The 16,472-nt window shown below is 36.4% G+C and overlaps 1 protein-coding gene across 1 annotated transcript; it reads left to right on the top strand.

Annotated features, from left to right (window-relative positions):
- The first annotated feature begins 1,232 nt into the window (after positions 1 to 1,232).
- LOC105617650 (kinesin-like protein KIF20A) lies at positions 1,233 to 5,575 on the top strand. Its single transcript, XM_012199207.1, has 5 exons — positions 1,233 to 3,381; positions 3,439 to 4,103; positions 4,209 to 4,785; positions 4,900 to 5,162; positions 5,366 to 5,575. Exons 1-5 carry the CDS (start codon positions 1,233 to 1,235, stop codon positions 5,573 to 5,575), a joined length of 3,864 nt encoding a protein of 1,287 aa, XP_012054597.1.
- The last annotated feature ends 10,897 nt before the right edge of the window (positions 5,576 to 16,472 follow it).

The raw sequence follows: 16,472 nt of genomic DNA, 5'->3' as shown, positions 1-16,472 counted from the left end.
GATGTCATCGCCAAATTTCTGCAAGTTCGTCTCTATGCCCGCCTCGCGGTCACGGACTACGCGTTGGCGTGTCTTGGCGACAGATGAATAGCTTCGAAAGAGGAAATGTGTCTCCTCGAATAAACTACGACATTCATATTAGCGACGAAGTTAGATACTTTGAACGGTACAACTGGCAAATTATTACGGAACGGGATTTTATATTGACATAATATTTATTACATTCTCATTTTATTGTAATTATTAAAATGTTTATAATTAATGTTTGATTTCCACGTGTTTCCAGCAACTAAGTGTTCTTTTGTCATGTCCTTGTCATTTGTTGCGCATCGATGCAAGCATAGAAACTAATAACGTTTTTCACTGGCAAAACTAGTGCACACTCAGTACATATTAAAGCTGTTGTATACTAACTTAATCAGAATGTAAAGGTGAGATATCTCAATTAATAAAATACTCAATGTATATTTTATCGAATATCACAATAAAATGTACTAAGGATTTCGCGGTTTAATTCGTTTCTATATCTTTATTAAACGTTCATCTTTATGTCGATTTGTATACAACGACTTTAAAATGCATTGAGTGCGCACGAGTGAAAAACGTTATAAGATGATAGTGAAATGTTTTATAGTACCTATTATCGTTTGTATCTATCCATATGTATTTTTAGTATTTTTTATTTCTGTTTTACTTACGTGAATATAACCACGTGAACATAACCATAATGATTGCATATAACCACGTCTTCTTACATCATGAATATAACTCTTAATTGCTAAATTTGAACATAGTTCAAGAATGAAAAGATGTCGAAGATCATAATATCAACATTTGCGAGAGTTATATCGTAAAATTGAAGACGTTCCTATGAAAATTATCCGATGTAAATCTCTTCAAAGTAAGCAAATTTCTATCTTATTCACAAATTAATTCATATTGTTATTATACATCTGAAATAATTACATTTAATTTTCCAGAAATATGGACGTAAAATAACCTGTCTAATAATTAGTCAAATATTGATTATTCAAATATTTTGTAATTTTCGATCATTTTACTGCTCATTTTGACTCAGTATGACTCCAACCAGAAAAAATTCCTCTGATACATTCGCAAAGAGTTGCACATAGGAAGTCAAAACGAACTATTTCTTTTCGTTGCAATGCAATAAGAAGTCTATTAATATGCAATCAAGACGAGCTTCGAAAATATCCGCTTCGAGTGCGGAGATGTATCTTAGGATAAGACCAGCATCGGTACTTCAAAAGAATTACATCGTACTCGACACGAGAACTCTTTTAACAACATTTCAGCCGTTTGAGGATAAATTCACTCGAAATTCGAGATGTGCGAAATCGAGCGAGGCCGAAGGCAGACGGCATGTCTTTACGAAGATTTTTGGATCAGAAACTTCGCAAGTGGAAATGTTCGAGGGATCCATAAAACATCGAGTCGTGGAGTTTCTCAGTGGTAAAAGTTCAACCATCATGACTTACGGCATGAGGGATTCCGGGAAGACTTACACGCTGTTCGGCACGTCCTCATCGCCCGGTATAATAACGCGTAGTATCGAGCTTGTATTTTCGACGATAAACTGCACTATAACGCCATGGTACAAACCGACGTTTCAAGATACTGTGCTCTGCTTGAATGAGATCGCGCGAGTTTCGGAGATGCAACGAAAAACGCGAGTATTAAATGGACGAACAATGAATATAAATCAGATATCTGCGGATACCAAAAAATTTTTGGAGAACTCACAGCCAGGTAATCCTGATAAATCCGAAGAGTGTGATAGCGAGTCAATGTACGCCGTCTGGCTGTCCTTCGCGGAGATTTACAATGGAAATGTTTACGATCTGTTGGACGACGCGGAAACACGTTCTCCGTTGAAATTGTATATAAACACTGAAGGGCGAGCTGTTTGCGGTTTGCAAAAAGTGTATGCCTTAACTGCGCTGGAAGCCTGTCAGATTCTCGTGGCAGGCCAATCGAGAATGAGCGTTGTCACGACAGGATCGGAGAAGTCTCGATCACATACTATTTTCATGATGAAATTACTGAAGTATCAGAAGGATTATGCAGCGGAAGAAGTGATACTCAGTACTTTGACTTTTTGCGACTTGGCTGGTTCTACACAGTTCAAAAAATCGCATATGCGCGAAGGAAGTAGCATCAACAACAGCCTGCTAGTGCTTAGTAGATGCCTCCAGGCTGTGAGTCAGAATCGAATGGCACCATTCCGCCAGTCAAATTTAACGAGAATATGTCAACGAGCCCTATCAGGTGAGGAAAATCTGATTTTTATAGTGAATGTCATTTTTCAGTCAAATCTGTTTGATGAAATACAGAGCATTTTTAATTTCTGTGATATAGTTAGAAAGCTAACAAATTATCATAAGGAATATAAACAAATTTGCGAATTTGAAGAAACTATCCGTAATCTCGAAACATTTGATAAACTCGAAACTATGACATCATCATCTAATTATCAAAGCCCATGTGAGATTACAGAAACGATTGGCTCTACCGATTCGTTAGAATGTAGAAATATACGAGAGCAGAATAGAAGACTGAAGCAAGAATTGGAAACTGTTAAAAGTGATATGTTAAATTGCGAATACACAATTCGACAACAACTAGCCGATCATTATTTACGCATGATTAAAGAGTTGGAAGGGACCTACAAAGAGAATACTAAGAAGATCGAAACTGAGGGAGAGGATCTATTAAAATGGTCTATCAAACAGGTTGAAAGCTTTTACAAGGAACGCATCGATAATCTGATGCAGCATAAGAAGAGAAAGCGAGGAAACAGCGGGGATTACGTCGAGGATAGTCATACACTTTACGAAGAACTCAAAGCTGAGAATGCACAGGTCACTTCCAAGATGATGATTCTGAAAGAAGCGGTGAAGAAATTGAAGCAAGAGAATAAAACGATCCTCTGCGAAAAGAACAAATACAGCTTTGAATTAGCTTTGGTAACGGAAGAATTGAAAAAGTTTCGACAGCTCACGCGAGCCAGGATTCGTAAGTGGGGTGGCAACACTGAAAACATCGAGGATGATGCTGATTGTCTCATGAACAATCTGGAACAGTTAATGGATGAAAAAATAAAAAGAACCGAGGAGAAACTCGAAGAGATGAGCGAATATATTCGTGTAATAGAAAATAAAGACGCTGAAATTGCTTCTGGAGCGAAACAGAAATTATCAAAATCAGAGTATCTTTTGAATGATACTTTGAACAAAGTGAAAGAATTAGAGGAGGAACTTTTGCAAGAAGCTTGCATCGTCAAACTGCAGCATCATACACAGTTGCAAGAAAGACAGCTTGTTGAAGTTCGACAGTGCTCGAATGATACAAAAAATGAAAGTATAAGCGATAAAAAATGTGACCAATCAACAAATATTTCATTTGAGGATTATATAGCAGATAGCTCTATTCAGGATAACATATCTGTAATGAAAAATCCCTCACGAATGTGCATGAACTCAACCACAATTGAACAACATGAGTTTAACGACTGGATCACTATTCCTACATTGTTTGCGAATCATGTCAAATCAATGAAAAAGAAACTCTCAAACGTGTCAAGCGTTGATCACAAAAGTCTCTTCGAAAGTAGTGGCAGTATGGATTGCAGCGGTTCTAGATCGAGTGACAGAAGTAGCAAAGATTCGGGTGTAAGTAGCGAATTACGAAGATCTACCAGCGTAAGTGATCACACAAGTACCCGCGAAAATGAGGATAAGTGCACACAAACTTATATCATCGATGAGGACAGTCAGAATTTAGTGAAAGAAAACATTGAACAGGTCGAAAATAGCACAGATTTGAATAAATGGAATTATCAAGAGACGGTACATGTTGCTGAATTGTCTGAGGATCTGGAAACTATTCGGGATATGATTTATGCATTAAATGAAGAGACTTATACGAACGATTATCAAATGCTGCACAAAGAAGAAACATTGGAACGACTGATTGAAGAGAAGAATGAAATTGGAATCAAAGACGATGGTGTATTCAAGGTGACAGAAAATAAAATACAAGAATACAAACGTGAGATTTGTGAGCTAAGCCGCAAACTAATAGTAAAGGAAGAAAATGAAAATCGAATTTTCGAATGCTTAGAAAGATATATAAAGAAATCTAGAGCCTTTGAAAATAAATTGTCTTTATTGCGCAATCGGTTGAAGAAAGTGTTTAGTAGATGCGCAAATGAACATTTACCAAAGATCGAAAATTTGGAAGAAGAATTGTTACAAAAGACTCTACAGATAAGCGAGTTTAATAGAAGGATTGCTGAAATGCAACATGAGTTTGCGAAAGATTACGAATTGTTCCAGAAGATATATGATTTTGAGATTATTGTGAACAGATGTCAAAAAGACAAGAACGAGCTTTACACGCAGTTATATGAATGTTCTGAGACTCAATTGACTCTCGAGGATAAACTGAAGAAATTAACAATGAAGATAACAGAAAGAGAGAGCGAAATTATCCCGTTGAAAAGTGAAGTACGTAATATAGCAGATCTGAACGTTGTAAACAATGAGAAAGCGAGAAATCTGAGTGAGCAAATTATCGAAGCAGACGAAAGTATCGGTTTGGTTAAGGAAGATCTGCATTGTTGCAAAGATTTGCGTAAAAATGTGGAAAATACCATGAAAGCGGAAATTCATAATTTGAAATCTCGATTAAATCAAGAAAATAATACAATACTCTTGAACGAAATTTACAAGACTTATAGCGATAGCCAGGATGAAATAACTCGTTTAAAGATGCAACTGGAGCATAAAGAATTAGAAATAACTCTACTTAAAACTAATAAAAATGCTTCAATAAAAAAACATGAGATTTTGAAACATTTGCAAAATGAAATCGAAGAGAAGAATAAATATTTTGAAACTGCGAACAGTTCAAATAACTTGGAGAGCTCTTTAACTGAGAATCAAAAACAGTCAGAAGAAATCTTAAAAGACCATGAAACCAAAAATAATTCCGCAAGCAGTTCCAGTTTCGTGCCTAATCACGCTAGTTCGGAGACATTAATTGTTTCGTCAGCTTCAAGTGAAAAATCCACAACTTTTTTCGATGAGACTGATGGCTTTGATTACATTAGCATTAAATTGAATAACAAATCTTGTCAGGTCTGTTTGTATGTAATATAAAGTAGGTTTTAATTGTAGAGTCAACAATTAACGTATAATGTCTAATTGTTATAATAGAATTTTGAGGAGTTTTTTAATTAAATTAAAAGTTGTTTGTTATTAGTATACACGTAAAGTTGAAAAATTTAATAATTACGAAAAAAGATCTCACATATAATAGCCTATATCTTTTACATTTTCAGACAGACAGCAGTGTAAAGTCAAACGTATATTCATCTGTATGCGAAACTGATAGTTCTGAAATGGAAGATAATTTTAACATGAGATTATCAGATACCAAAGACAAAAAGAAAAGTCCAAATTGGATGAAAGTTAGAAAATTATCTGATAATACTACATTTTCGCGATTCTCTATACACACAGATATTAATAGTAATTCAGGAACTGAATGACAGTAAATATAATAATTAATGTTTGTTTAATTATACATAATGCTTGTATATAATTATTGATATTAAGAATTACTATGTGCATTTTTTAAATAACTTGACATTTATTTGTGTTTCGTGTATTTTGTTTTGCTGAATGTTTCACATTTTAAACATATGTCATACTTTAAATTGAATAGAGAAAAAATCTCGCGTATCTCAAATGTTATACATTTTAGTTCTACTATTGTACGTTTAATTTGTTGTCTCTATATTGTCTCTATATTTTATCGTCGAGCACATATAGCTCATAAATTAATAAACTTTTATGCAACCTTTACATATTTTTTCAATAATAGTCAACGAGAAAATTGCGCGAATTTATTGTGTATGAGAGATTAAGTATAAAATATATTTTAAAGTATAAAACAGTATTTTGAAGTTTAATCAATATTGTCGCTTTTATTATTTTAATCATAAACATCTAATTGTAAGAACATAGATATGACGCGAAAAGTGAGTTGTATTAATATATTGTTATGGTATTACCCATAAGAAGCAATAATGTGATTGGGAATATTATCGGTATATCAGATATTTCCTGAACAAGATCGCGTGTAATGGCGAAATGTGGTTCCGTCATTTGTTACAATAAACGAACCACCCACAAACAGAGACGGCAACTGCGTTGAGCTTACTCGTGCAAGAGCGGACCCTGCTCCGGATTTTATTGCCAATATGCTATAATTTCTAACATTAGATGCCGCTGACGCTTTCGTTCGCTCATTACAACTCGTCCCATCCCCAAACGTGATCTTCCCGCGAAAACGGCTATTCTGACTTTTCTCTCTCTCTCTCTCTCTCTCTCTCTCTCTCTCTCTCTCTCTTGCTGATACTGATAGATGAAATTATGAGGGAGGATATCGAAATTGAACCGCGACCTCCACTCTGCACAATCTTTTGGCTTCTGAAGATATTACCGGGATGTGCGATGTGATAAGGGGATACGAATAAATGAGAGAAAATCGTCTAATACTAGATTGCAATCTGCTGTGAGTTTACGGACGTAAGAACAACGCTAAGATTACTTCCCGATACGACGACCCTTTGGTTCAATAGACATTTATTTTTGAAAAAAAAATAAGAAGTTGATTTTTTTTAAATAACAAGAGATAGAATAGTTTAGAATAATTTTAGAATAATTTTGATGTAAAAGGTACGCGTTAATATTTAATTATATTTTCAAAATGAATTTATTCCATTAATTATTTGCCGGACTGTCAATCTGACTGTAATTATTTTCGTATTACTTTCTCGTAGACGAGCTTGTTATCACGATGGAAAGAGCCACGAGTGGTTTGCAGAATTGCAGATCGCAGCGGCCATTTTCGCTAGCTCACCTCTTCGTCGTCGGTGATTTCTCGGGGTAAATGTACCGCGAACTTTCCTCTTTCAATTGGCAATAAGATTTGATCGTTGCGGGAAATATCATCCAATTTCCTTTCTCTCTTGGCCGGCCCAGAACATTGCCGCTCGTCCGCCTACTCACGTTCGCCCTCTAACTTCACCATCAACCACCCTCTTTCCGTTATCCTTTACACGCCCGGTCGCAAGACATAAAGATGGCGAAATCATCCTCTTTAGTTCGCCAGTTGAAATTGCACTAATGCAATATGCGTACTAATGCTTGTACGTTATACATTTAGTACTTTATATAATTATCGTTTTTTTTACCGATTAAAAAAATTTCTGTTCTTTTTATTTTCTAATTATCTTATTTAATAAAAATGGAATCATAAAAGAATGAAATTATTTAATAGAATAATTAAGATTATTTCTATATTTGATGTGCTGAACATTTACAGAATAAATAAAATTAAATTAAATGGAAAAATGTATATTTTGTATTTAACTAATATATATGAAGATTCAAATAAAATTCAAGACAACTGACGTAAGATAATATACACGCTGTTTGAAGGTTGAGCGAGCATTCGGAGGAGAAATCAGATAGAGAAGGAGAAAGTTATCCTGGGCGAAGTTTGCTCGAGACATTAGTTTATAATTCGGCAATCCCGGATCAGTATTTGTCACGATTAGCCGAACTTCCTCCCCCTTTCTCCTCCAACTGTTGGAATATCTGTTTCTGGGGAGGTCTCATCCCTTTCTCTCTTCACCCCTTCTTCGTGAATCCTACGCGAGTTTTCATTAATTTCGCCCAATCCTGCCGAACTATTGTCGTAGTTACGCACAATTTCGGCACGACAATGCCCAGCTTTCTCTGGGATTGACGTAGACGAAAGGGGAAAGCGGTCGAGGGAAAGAGAGGCCAAACCTGTAAGGAGTTATAACGATGTTGAGTGGGAAGGGTAAGAAGTTCTCCGGGTTCAAAGCCCGGGGTGGCATGGATTATATTTCTCGTGTCATTTGCCTTCTGAGTTAGACCGATGACGTTTCGTCTCGAGTTTCTCTGTAGAAATTTTACTATGTGAAGCGAGAAGAGACTCGTCGAAAATGTGATTTGATAGAAAGAATTTCGATATAAATTGAGAAATTTTCATTTATAATAGTAGATGTACAGGTATAATAAGTGCTATCGATATTTTGTAAAGTATTAATAGAAAGACAAGAATGTAATTCTCTTATAATAAGCTGTCGTTATCTTGGATGTCACTTATGTTAATAATAATCAAATCAATGTCGTAAATATATCACTATAAATTTAAAAATTGTACAATAAAAAAGTAATTCCACTGCTGATCAAACATTTATGATACACATTCACAACGAAACACGGTGATAAAGAATACAAGCTTGCAAGTACAAATACGGCACTCCTGCGAAAACTTTCACTCCGATATGGCGACTTTTGTCAACGTCGAACGATATCTTAAGAATTAGCCTCATGGGATTTCGAGGCGAGAAGCTACTGCCGGCTAGCAGCGCTACGTTGAAAACATATGTGTGAATGTCACGGTAAAGCTATAAGAAGAGACGGGTGGAATCGTCTGGACCCATTTGCAACGTCACCCGGACAATTTCCAACGGACAAACTTCCATCTTCGAGCTTCGGGGGTCGGACTTGCGATATTAGAACAAACGATTTCATCTACTACATCCTCATGCCTCTCCCCGAGATCATCCCACCACATCGAGATCTATGCGCGAGTGTAGAAATACAGAGAAGATTTCATAAGAAATATCTCACTGTTTACATAATTCAATTACTCCAATATGATTAATTTATAAGTAAGGTAATAGAATACGGTATAAAACATCTCGAGAATAATTTAAATTTATGTTGATGATAGAATAATGGAAATTTCATTGAAATAACAAATTTTAAATATCAACTATCATTATTAAAATAATTGTTAATAGAAACTGTTAATTAATTAATATTAAATAATTGTTAATTAATTTGTAATTCTATTTATAAACATTAGTTCTGTTTATACATTTAACTTATTACAATTTTTTTGTAGTTGGAAAAGTGTATTGCGATACAGAGTGGAATTCGTTATTGTGGTTATTTACCAATATTGTGGAAACGTAAGGTACAGAGATTCGCGGTTATTCGCAACGTTTTCATCACCATACGTAGGCATGTTGAGAACATCCCCCGGATTAAATACAACCACGCTTCCGGACGATGATTGCGTTGCGCCGCATCGCGTCGCGTCATGTTGCACTGGATAAATCGCGATTGCGTAATATCGCGAGCGAAGCGTTTGCGCGAGTAGAGAATTGCGTAAAGGCAAATATGCGATAGACTATCCGAATGTCCCGTATTGTATGATTGTCTCCGTTCTCCATCCCTCCCCGCCTTCTCCAACCATCCCTGTCCGCCTCTCGTCGCCGCCGTCGCGTTTCGCAGGAAATGCCTGTCTTGCATTTCCCAGCATTGTAACCACCCCGTCGGCTTCGGAGTATTGCCAGCCTCCACGTTTGAATTGCATTACCTATTATTGCTTATTGTTCGCACGCTACGTGCCTCTCGTCTCCTGCGTGCCCGGATTTTCTCTCTTCGGTCCACCCCTTGATATTCCTTTCTGCTTAGCTGCGGCTTGACTTTGTCTTGCTTCTTTTTATTCGCTATCGCAAATATTATATCTAATATATATTACTGTTTTCCATTTCTTTTTAATAAGCATTATCTTATCGCTTAAATTAAGCTAAATTAATACACTGCCACGGTATTTAACTCCGCATCAGTGCAAACTTACATGGTCGCGAAGAAGAACAATAACGATATATTTGATGCATTTCATTTGCATTTGTGAATATTTGCGGACGCTGAGGAAATGCCAGATACGAAATCGTGCACGCAACGATTTATTTCCAAGCTTGCCTGCCGACTTGTATGCTAAAAACGTACGGAATCAGATTCGACTGACTGGCCTGGAGCGACTGCCGTGCGATCCCCTGGCGCAACTTACCGAGATTTTATTCATTTTTACATATGACCGAGCAGGCGATAAGGAAACACCCGCGATATTTCACGTTTTTATGCGGTCGCTTTGCCTTGAGGTGTTGGCCAGCTGCGTACGCCCTTCGTATAGAAATGTTATACGCCCTGATATGCGAAATAAGTAGCTCTCGGGCATTGGAAAGACCGCAGCCTCGTTAACTCGACGTCGTAATCCATGATTGTGAAGAAGATCGTTTTTCTCGCGATCTCTTCAAACTTGAAACTTCAATATCACGTACGTATATATAATATGACATCGTTCTAAATCAACGTTTGACATAAAAAATTGTCGGAATTGATCTTACATCTTTGACAGAAACATCAACACTTAGGATATTTTTACATTTCCATTCATTATATTACACCTAAATTTATAATATTAAATTATATATTTAAGTTATTTTTAATCGTTTCTATAGATTGTAATCTCTAATGTTATTTCCAGTTTCAGTTTATGATTGCGTTTCAAGTCTAACGAATCGTGCAGTTTATAGAACTAAAAAATGTATTTTATAAATTTGCATATTAAACATTTTCAAGCACCAAGATCAACTTCGATCGAAAACAGGATTGTTTTTCTTCTTTGATTTATTTTTATTTGTCTAAATTTCATTTATAGTAATTTATAATTTTGGATCGTTCTGTTTTTCGTTTCGATTCTCGTTTTTTAATGAATAAGTCGAAGTACTTTTCAATGAATAAGTTGAAGTACTTGAATGAACTGCCGCGATATATGTGCGGAATATATTATCGACTATTCACTTGAAATTAATGAAAAGAAGTTATCAAGAAAAAATAATGTGAAATATACGAAGCATCTCGCGACGTTACCTGTTCGTTCGATCGTTGCGGTATGAATGACGACAACACGCGCCGCGTCGTCCAAGGCTACGCATTAATTGTGCTATTGTTTGAAAATATAACGTTTTCTAAAATATCACCGAATATTCCGTTTCTAAAGATTAATTTCACTTATCATTATATTTCTATTTCATCTTATAAATCGTTTAACATAATTTAAAATATTAATTGAGTTCATGAATTTTTATTAAAATGAGAATTGTAATGATTTACACATTGTATATTAATGAATAAGCATATAATTATTCAAACAGTCTATCATTCAAAATGAATCAAAACTTTTATAATGGTATTATGTAATACAGATTGATAAAAAATAAATTATAGAGAGTCTAAAGAAATAAATTTGTTTTAATGTTATTACGCGTTTGCTAATGCTTAATATGCGTTTTTGTAAAAGATTCAACGAGTTTTGGAATATGATTAGACAATAACGTTCGATAAGATAAACGAAGTTACGAAAAATAACAAGCAACTGTCAATTACCGAAAAATATTTTTTTGTCTACAATGTTATGTCTAATGCTAGACATGCTTTCTCAAAGAGAATTAAATGATAAATCTTTTAGAATATCGTAATAATAACCAAAGAGAAAGAAGCTCTGAATGACCGAATCTCGAGCAGTATAAATTTCGAGAAACACCCAAATATGTTAGCAATGCCATGCGCGGCACTGACCAATTATCGAGAAATATACAATTGCTTGTTCAATACGCTAATAAAAATTATTTAGCAAAATAATGTAAGATATCTCGCTGCATTTACGAGTTACGGATTCACAAGTGCGGGCACGCGTGCAGCTCAGTTTATATACGCTCATGTGACAATATGGCGTTGTGGGTTTGAGTGGGCTATTGAGATGCTCGGCTCCCGAGCGCTGTGCTTTTACAAAAGAGCAGTACTTACCAGATATTGGAGGCAATGAGGCGGGCTACTTTTAACAAGACTACCCTTGCGCGCACCACTCTCCACTTCACCGATCCCCATGCTCGATATCAAACCGCCGAGCGCCCGATGCGCTCTGTTGTTGTGGAATCCTATAAAATTACGAGCGCCACGACGAACCCATTGATCCCGATTCGCTAACGAGCCACAAGTTGGGGATTACATAAGAGGATCCGCGAATCGTCTTTTCTGCGATCTTATCGGTTACGCTTCACGATGTTCGTTTCTCAAAGAGCCACGGTATAGGAGAGCTTCATTTAAATCTGACTCTCGAGGATATGACGATTCTTTCGGTGACGCTCTATCGAATTATAATAACGAATATCAAGTTTATATTGAATTATCAAAGCGCAGATAGATCAGGAATTGTTAAATTCTTAAAATCAAAATATTATTCTAAAGAACAGTAGTTCTTTAGAAAAAAATAATTATTCTATGCTATGTAACATTTATTACGTGATGTACTCGTTTGATTCTCTTTTTTTACAAAAGACTTTAAATTCAACGAATTAGATCGTCCTTTGTTTTGATAATCTCGAGCAAATTTGGAGTTTGCAGAAGTTCAGTGTCCGTACGAGGACAAAATTTGCAAAACAAAGCGTCGATTTGTAGAAATTTATCGGGCGCATCACGCAATTAGGCAAATAAGCAGTCTAACTGAGAATAGCGCCGGTATACAGAACGGATGGAAGGGTGTAACGACAAACAATCTCTCTTTCTCTATTATCACTCTCGTCCTCGCGCAGAAAGCAACATTTCATTTCATTTGTTCAGCCCCTGAGCTCTGTCGCTTCTCGACCCGACGCCATTCGACGTCAAATGTACCGCACTACCCCAATTCGAACCATCCTCTAATTTGCTTCTATGAACGCATTCCTCTTTTGATCCCTCTCTCTATCACTAGCAACACCGTGATTTCTGCTAATCATCAATGCAAAAGCGGAAATGTTTCCTGTTATCGTTTTCGTTTTGTGAAATTACGGTGTATTTTGATATCAATTATTCTATTTATATTTTATTATATCATTTAATAAACGATATGTCTAACGTTTGAATTCATGTGACGGATTAAAAAGGAATTACGAGCAAATACTGATTGAATGATTGAGATTATAATTAAAACGAAAGAAAAGGAGGAGATAATAAGTGTTAACATGAAATATATATACCTTCAGAAAAACGGTCACACATCAATTAGTAAACAAACATGTGGAGCAGTGTTCAGTAGAGTGCCACACAGTATTTTATTGATGGATAATTGCTATATTATCGACGACCGTATCGCAGAAATCCGACAAATACGTTCAGGCTTCAAGACGCACGCGATCGCACAGCCGCCGTTTTCTTGCCGAGGCACCGTGATCGACAGGCGGCTGCAATAAAAGGGCCAGACATCGATAATTATCCGTTTTTACGAGCTTGTGGAGCTCGCGCCGCTTTATCCTCTCTTTCTTCATTTACTTTCCCTTCTCCGATTATCTTTTCCTCTCACTTGCGATCGCTTATGTACACGAACGTCGACCTCGGCGACGCCGTACGTAAGCGGAGATAAAGATTTCAATTCCTGGAATGAAAATTGCCGATCAATTTAACAATTGACCTGAAATTCCGCGATAATAAAGCGCAATCATACGGCCCACATGGAAACCGCCGGAGACGAATCGGTGCGTTTTTAGTTTACCGTGATGCATTATGTCGCCCGCGCAAGACTGCAGAATTACTCACGCTCTGAGATCGGATCCTCTAACGGGTGGATCGAATCAAAGGTTCTCGAAAGGTTCAGAAAACAAAAAAAATTATAGATAAATTACTTCTACAGAATGTCTATTTTTGTATTTGTATATAATAATAAAAGAATATATCTACATATAACGCTAGTTCAATGGTGCACAGTATATAGTTTTATTTTATATTCTAACTCTATTATTTTTTTTATTATTTTTTAATAGTTTTTTTTATTTATATGCTATTTTAGTCTATGGTTTCGCCAAAAAGATATTTAACGGTAATTTTTTGTTTAATTATTTGAAAAATGTTGCAAACTTCTCGATATTAAAATATTTTGCTTTATTAAAAAATATACCATATTAAATGATATCCCTAGCTTTGTTTCATGGTCACCCAGTACCTGAGATTTCCGGACCGATGAGTAAGATCGCGTGTGTGGAAAGGGACGAGTAATTAAGTCTTCCCGATGTTGACTCTCGATGGCTGCAGGAAAGACGAGCAAAGACGACCTTTATTCCTTCGTCGTGTCATTATTTGCGCATTGATGCACTGTTACGACCAGACACGCATTCGCATCTCATTTCAAGCGCGCTCCCGTGAATATTCACGAGACCATTCTGCCTCGTTCCTTAGATTACTGATTCTACCATATTATGGAAATAGTCGTCGAAAGAAAAAGGTCGGACGCGAGTCCTTCATTTCATCATCAAATGCATTGAGCCGTGTCTTAACGCTCGATATATCAAATGATGTATAGATTTTCTAATCTAATTCTTTGTACTTTTTTATATTAATATGAAATTTAATAAATTAATTATTTGCATAATTTATAAAATATTATCTTCTCTGTATTTCTGGTTTATTTATTACTATTTCAAGATATTTTGCTTTTTTTGCTTTTATTATATACATTTTGTTTGAAATTTCGGTTGAAATATTGCTATGTCAAAAAAATAATGTGTATTTGGTTTAATAAAATAAGATAAAATAATAATATATGTATATTTCTATCATTAAGATAAGTATTTTAAGCCTAAGTCCCAAATCGCGTTCAATAGCGCGATGTATGAATGAAGAATTAAAAACTCGCGTCACATATTAGCTGCGGGAACGATTAACGAAGGGAAGGAACATAATCCTCTATTTTGATTCCCAAAGGGCCCAAAGAGCAGCGGGCCGATGACGAATTCAGCATCTGGTCCCAACATTTACGGTCTATAATGCGCTTCTTGCGCCGAATGACCGGCACAAACGCGAAACATCAAACGTCACGGAGAAGGAAGGAAGCGGATAAAGTTAAAGGGAGCGAAAGGGAGCGATGTAGAATAGTGGGGTGAAATCAAGTAGGAGAGGGAGTTATAAGGGGACCAAGGAGAACGGAGAGACGAGAGGGAGAGCGAGAAAGAAAAGAAGATATAACGCGCTGTAAAAGAAAGTCGACGGAACGTTTTCAGCGGCACGTCGGCGCTTTGTGAGCGCACACAATCGTGAAGATCATGCACCCTTTTTTTCGTGCCTGTGGAAGAAAAACTTAAATTGATGCGAGTGGCTCGCGAGAGCGAGACGTACATACCGCTTCCTCGCCGACAATCGCAGAGCTGCGATTCGAATCGAAGACACGAGGGGAAAGAAGGACACGCTAATTAGTCACACAGATTCTCGTCGATTTTCTCTCGCGTCGAATTGTATCGACGTGCATCGTATGTCGCATAATATTCTCATTTGATCGTATAAAAATATCCTCTAAAGTTTTTGAAATAGAATTTTATTCTAATGAGTAAAAATTGAACCAGTCTTGAAAAAGAATGGTTCAATTTTCAATCTTTAAGAGTGAAATTTTATTCTTCAGAGTGAGATTTACTATAAGAAAGCAAGAAGAATTCTGAATAGAAAAATTCAAAGAATTGCTTCAGCTTTTATACATATACTATTTGTTATATACATATATTTTTTGTTTATAACATTTAGAGATTATTAATTTTATGCTGTTTATTACACGAGCATATAATTTGCTTTAATCACTATTGTAATTTAAAGACAACATACACGGGTACATTCATTGACTGTGACAGATTCCTCAAACCGAGGCATATTATATACACATATTAAAGTGCAAAGTCTGTAATAGCATTAAACCCATGATTTCGCGTCTAAGAGCAACTACGTTGCACTTTTTCGCAAGAGGCGCAATACGCTCGTCTCTTCGAAAGCCGCATATGGCGGATATATACCAGCTCTTTATTCGTTCCCGTCTAATTCAATAAGCCACTGAGCGCCGCGCCGCCAACGGTCCAGATGCAGCTGTGCCGATGACTCCGGGAGTGCTTTTTGCCTCATTAAGACTATCGTACGAGGAATAATAGATTTTCACAGAACTCTGTAAAAGGAGAAGCTGGAACCCTCGTGATTTATCGTCACTGCAATTTGACATTTTTCTTTTTATTATTATTCGCGTATTTCGCAGAGTATAGATATTTATTGTTCCATTAATAACAGAATTGAAACTTCAGAATTTAATATAAATAAGATATCAATTTCAATTGTTTATAATTCTACTAATTGATATATTGTGATATTATTTAATAAAGACAGACTTCTTCGTTCGAGGGAGGATAACGCGACACGTTCATAAAATTGCGTCGGTACGACCGACCGACTGGTTAACGATACTCCCATCCATTCTGCTCTCGAAATACAACGCGAGTCTGACAGGGCCGCCTGCCACGTTGTTTACACGTTGTCATGTATTCCAGACGTGGCTGCTATCGACAGCCTCACTGGCTGGCACGCATTCTCGAAATGAGTTATTTCACCCACCGCGTCGACGAGAGAGAGAGAGAGAGAGAGAGAGAGAGAGAGAGAGAGAGAGAGAGAGAGAGAGAGAGAGAGAGAGAGAGAGAGAGAGAGAGAGAGAGA

This window comes from Atta cephalotes, assembly GCF_000143395.1.
Source record: "Atta cephalotes unplaced genomic scaffold scaffold00013, whole genome shotgun sequence".
In the NCBI taxonomy this organism is placed as follows: Eukaryota; Metazoa; Arthropoda; class Insecta; order Hymenoptera; family Formicidae; genus Atta; species Atta cephalotes.
This window is presented reverse-complemented; position numbering and strand designations above follow the sequence as displayed.

What these genes read in the sequence shown, in the direction of transcription:
- LOC105617650 (XM_012199207.1), top strand. Translation starts at nt 1,233, where the DNA reads ATGTATCTTAGGATAAGACCAGCATCGGTACTTCAAAAGAATTACATC. An exon ending in GAATGATACAAAAAATGAAA is followed by an intron (nt 3,382 to 3,438) that starts GTATAAGCGATA and finishes AGGATTATATAG; the next exon opens with CAGATAGCTCTATTCAGGAT. An exon ending in TGAATAACAAATCTTGTCAG is followed by an intron (nt 5,163 to 5,365) that starts GTCTGTTTGTAT and finishes TTACATTTTCAG; the next exon opens with ACAGACAGCAGTGTAAAGTC.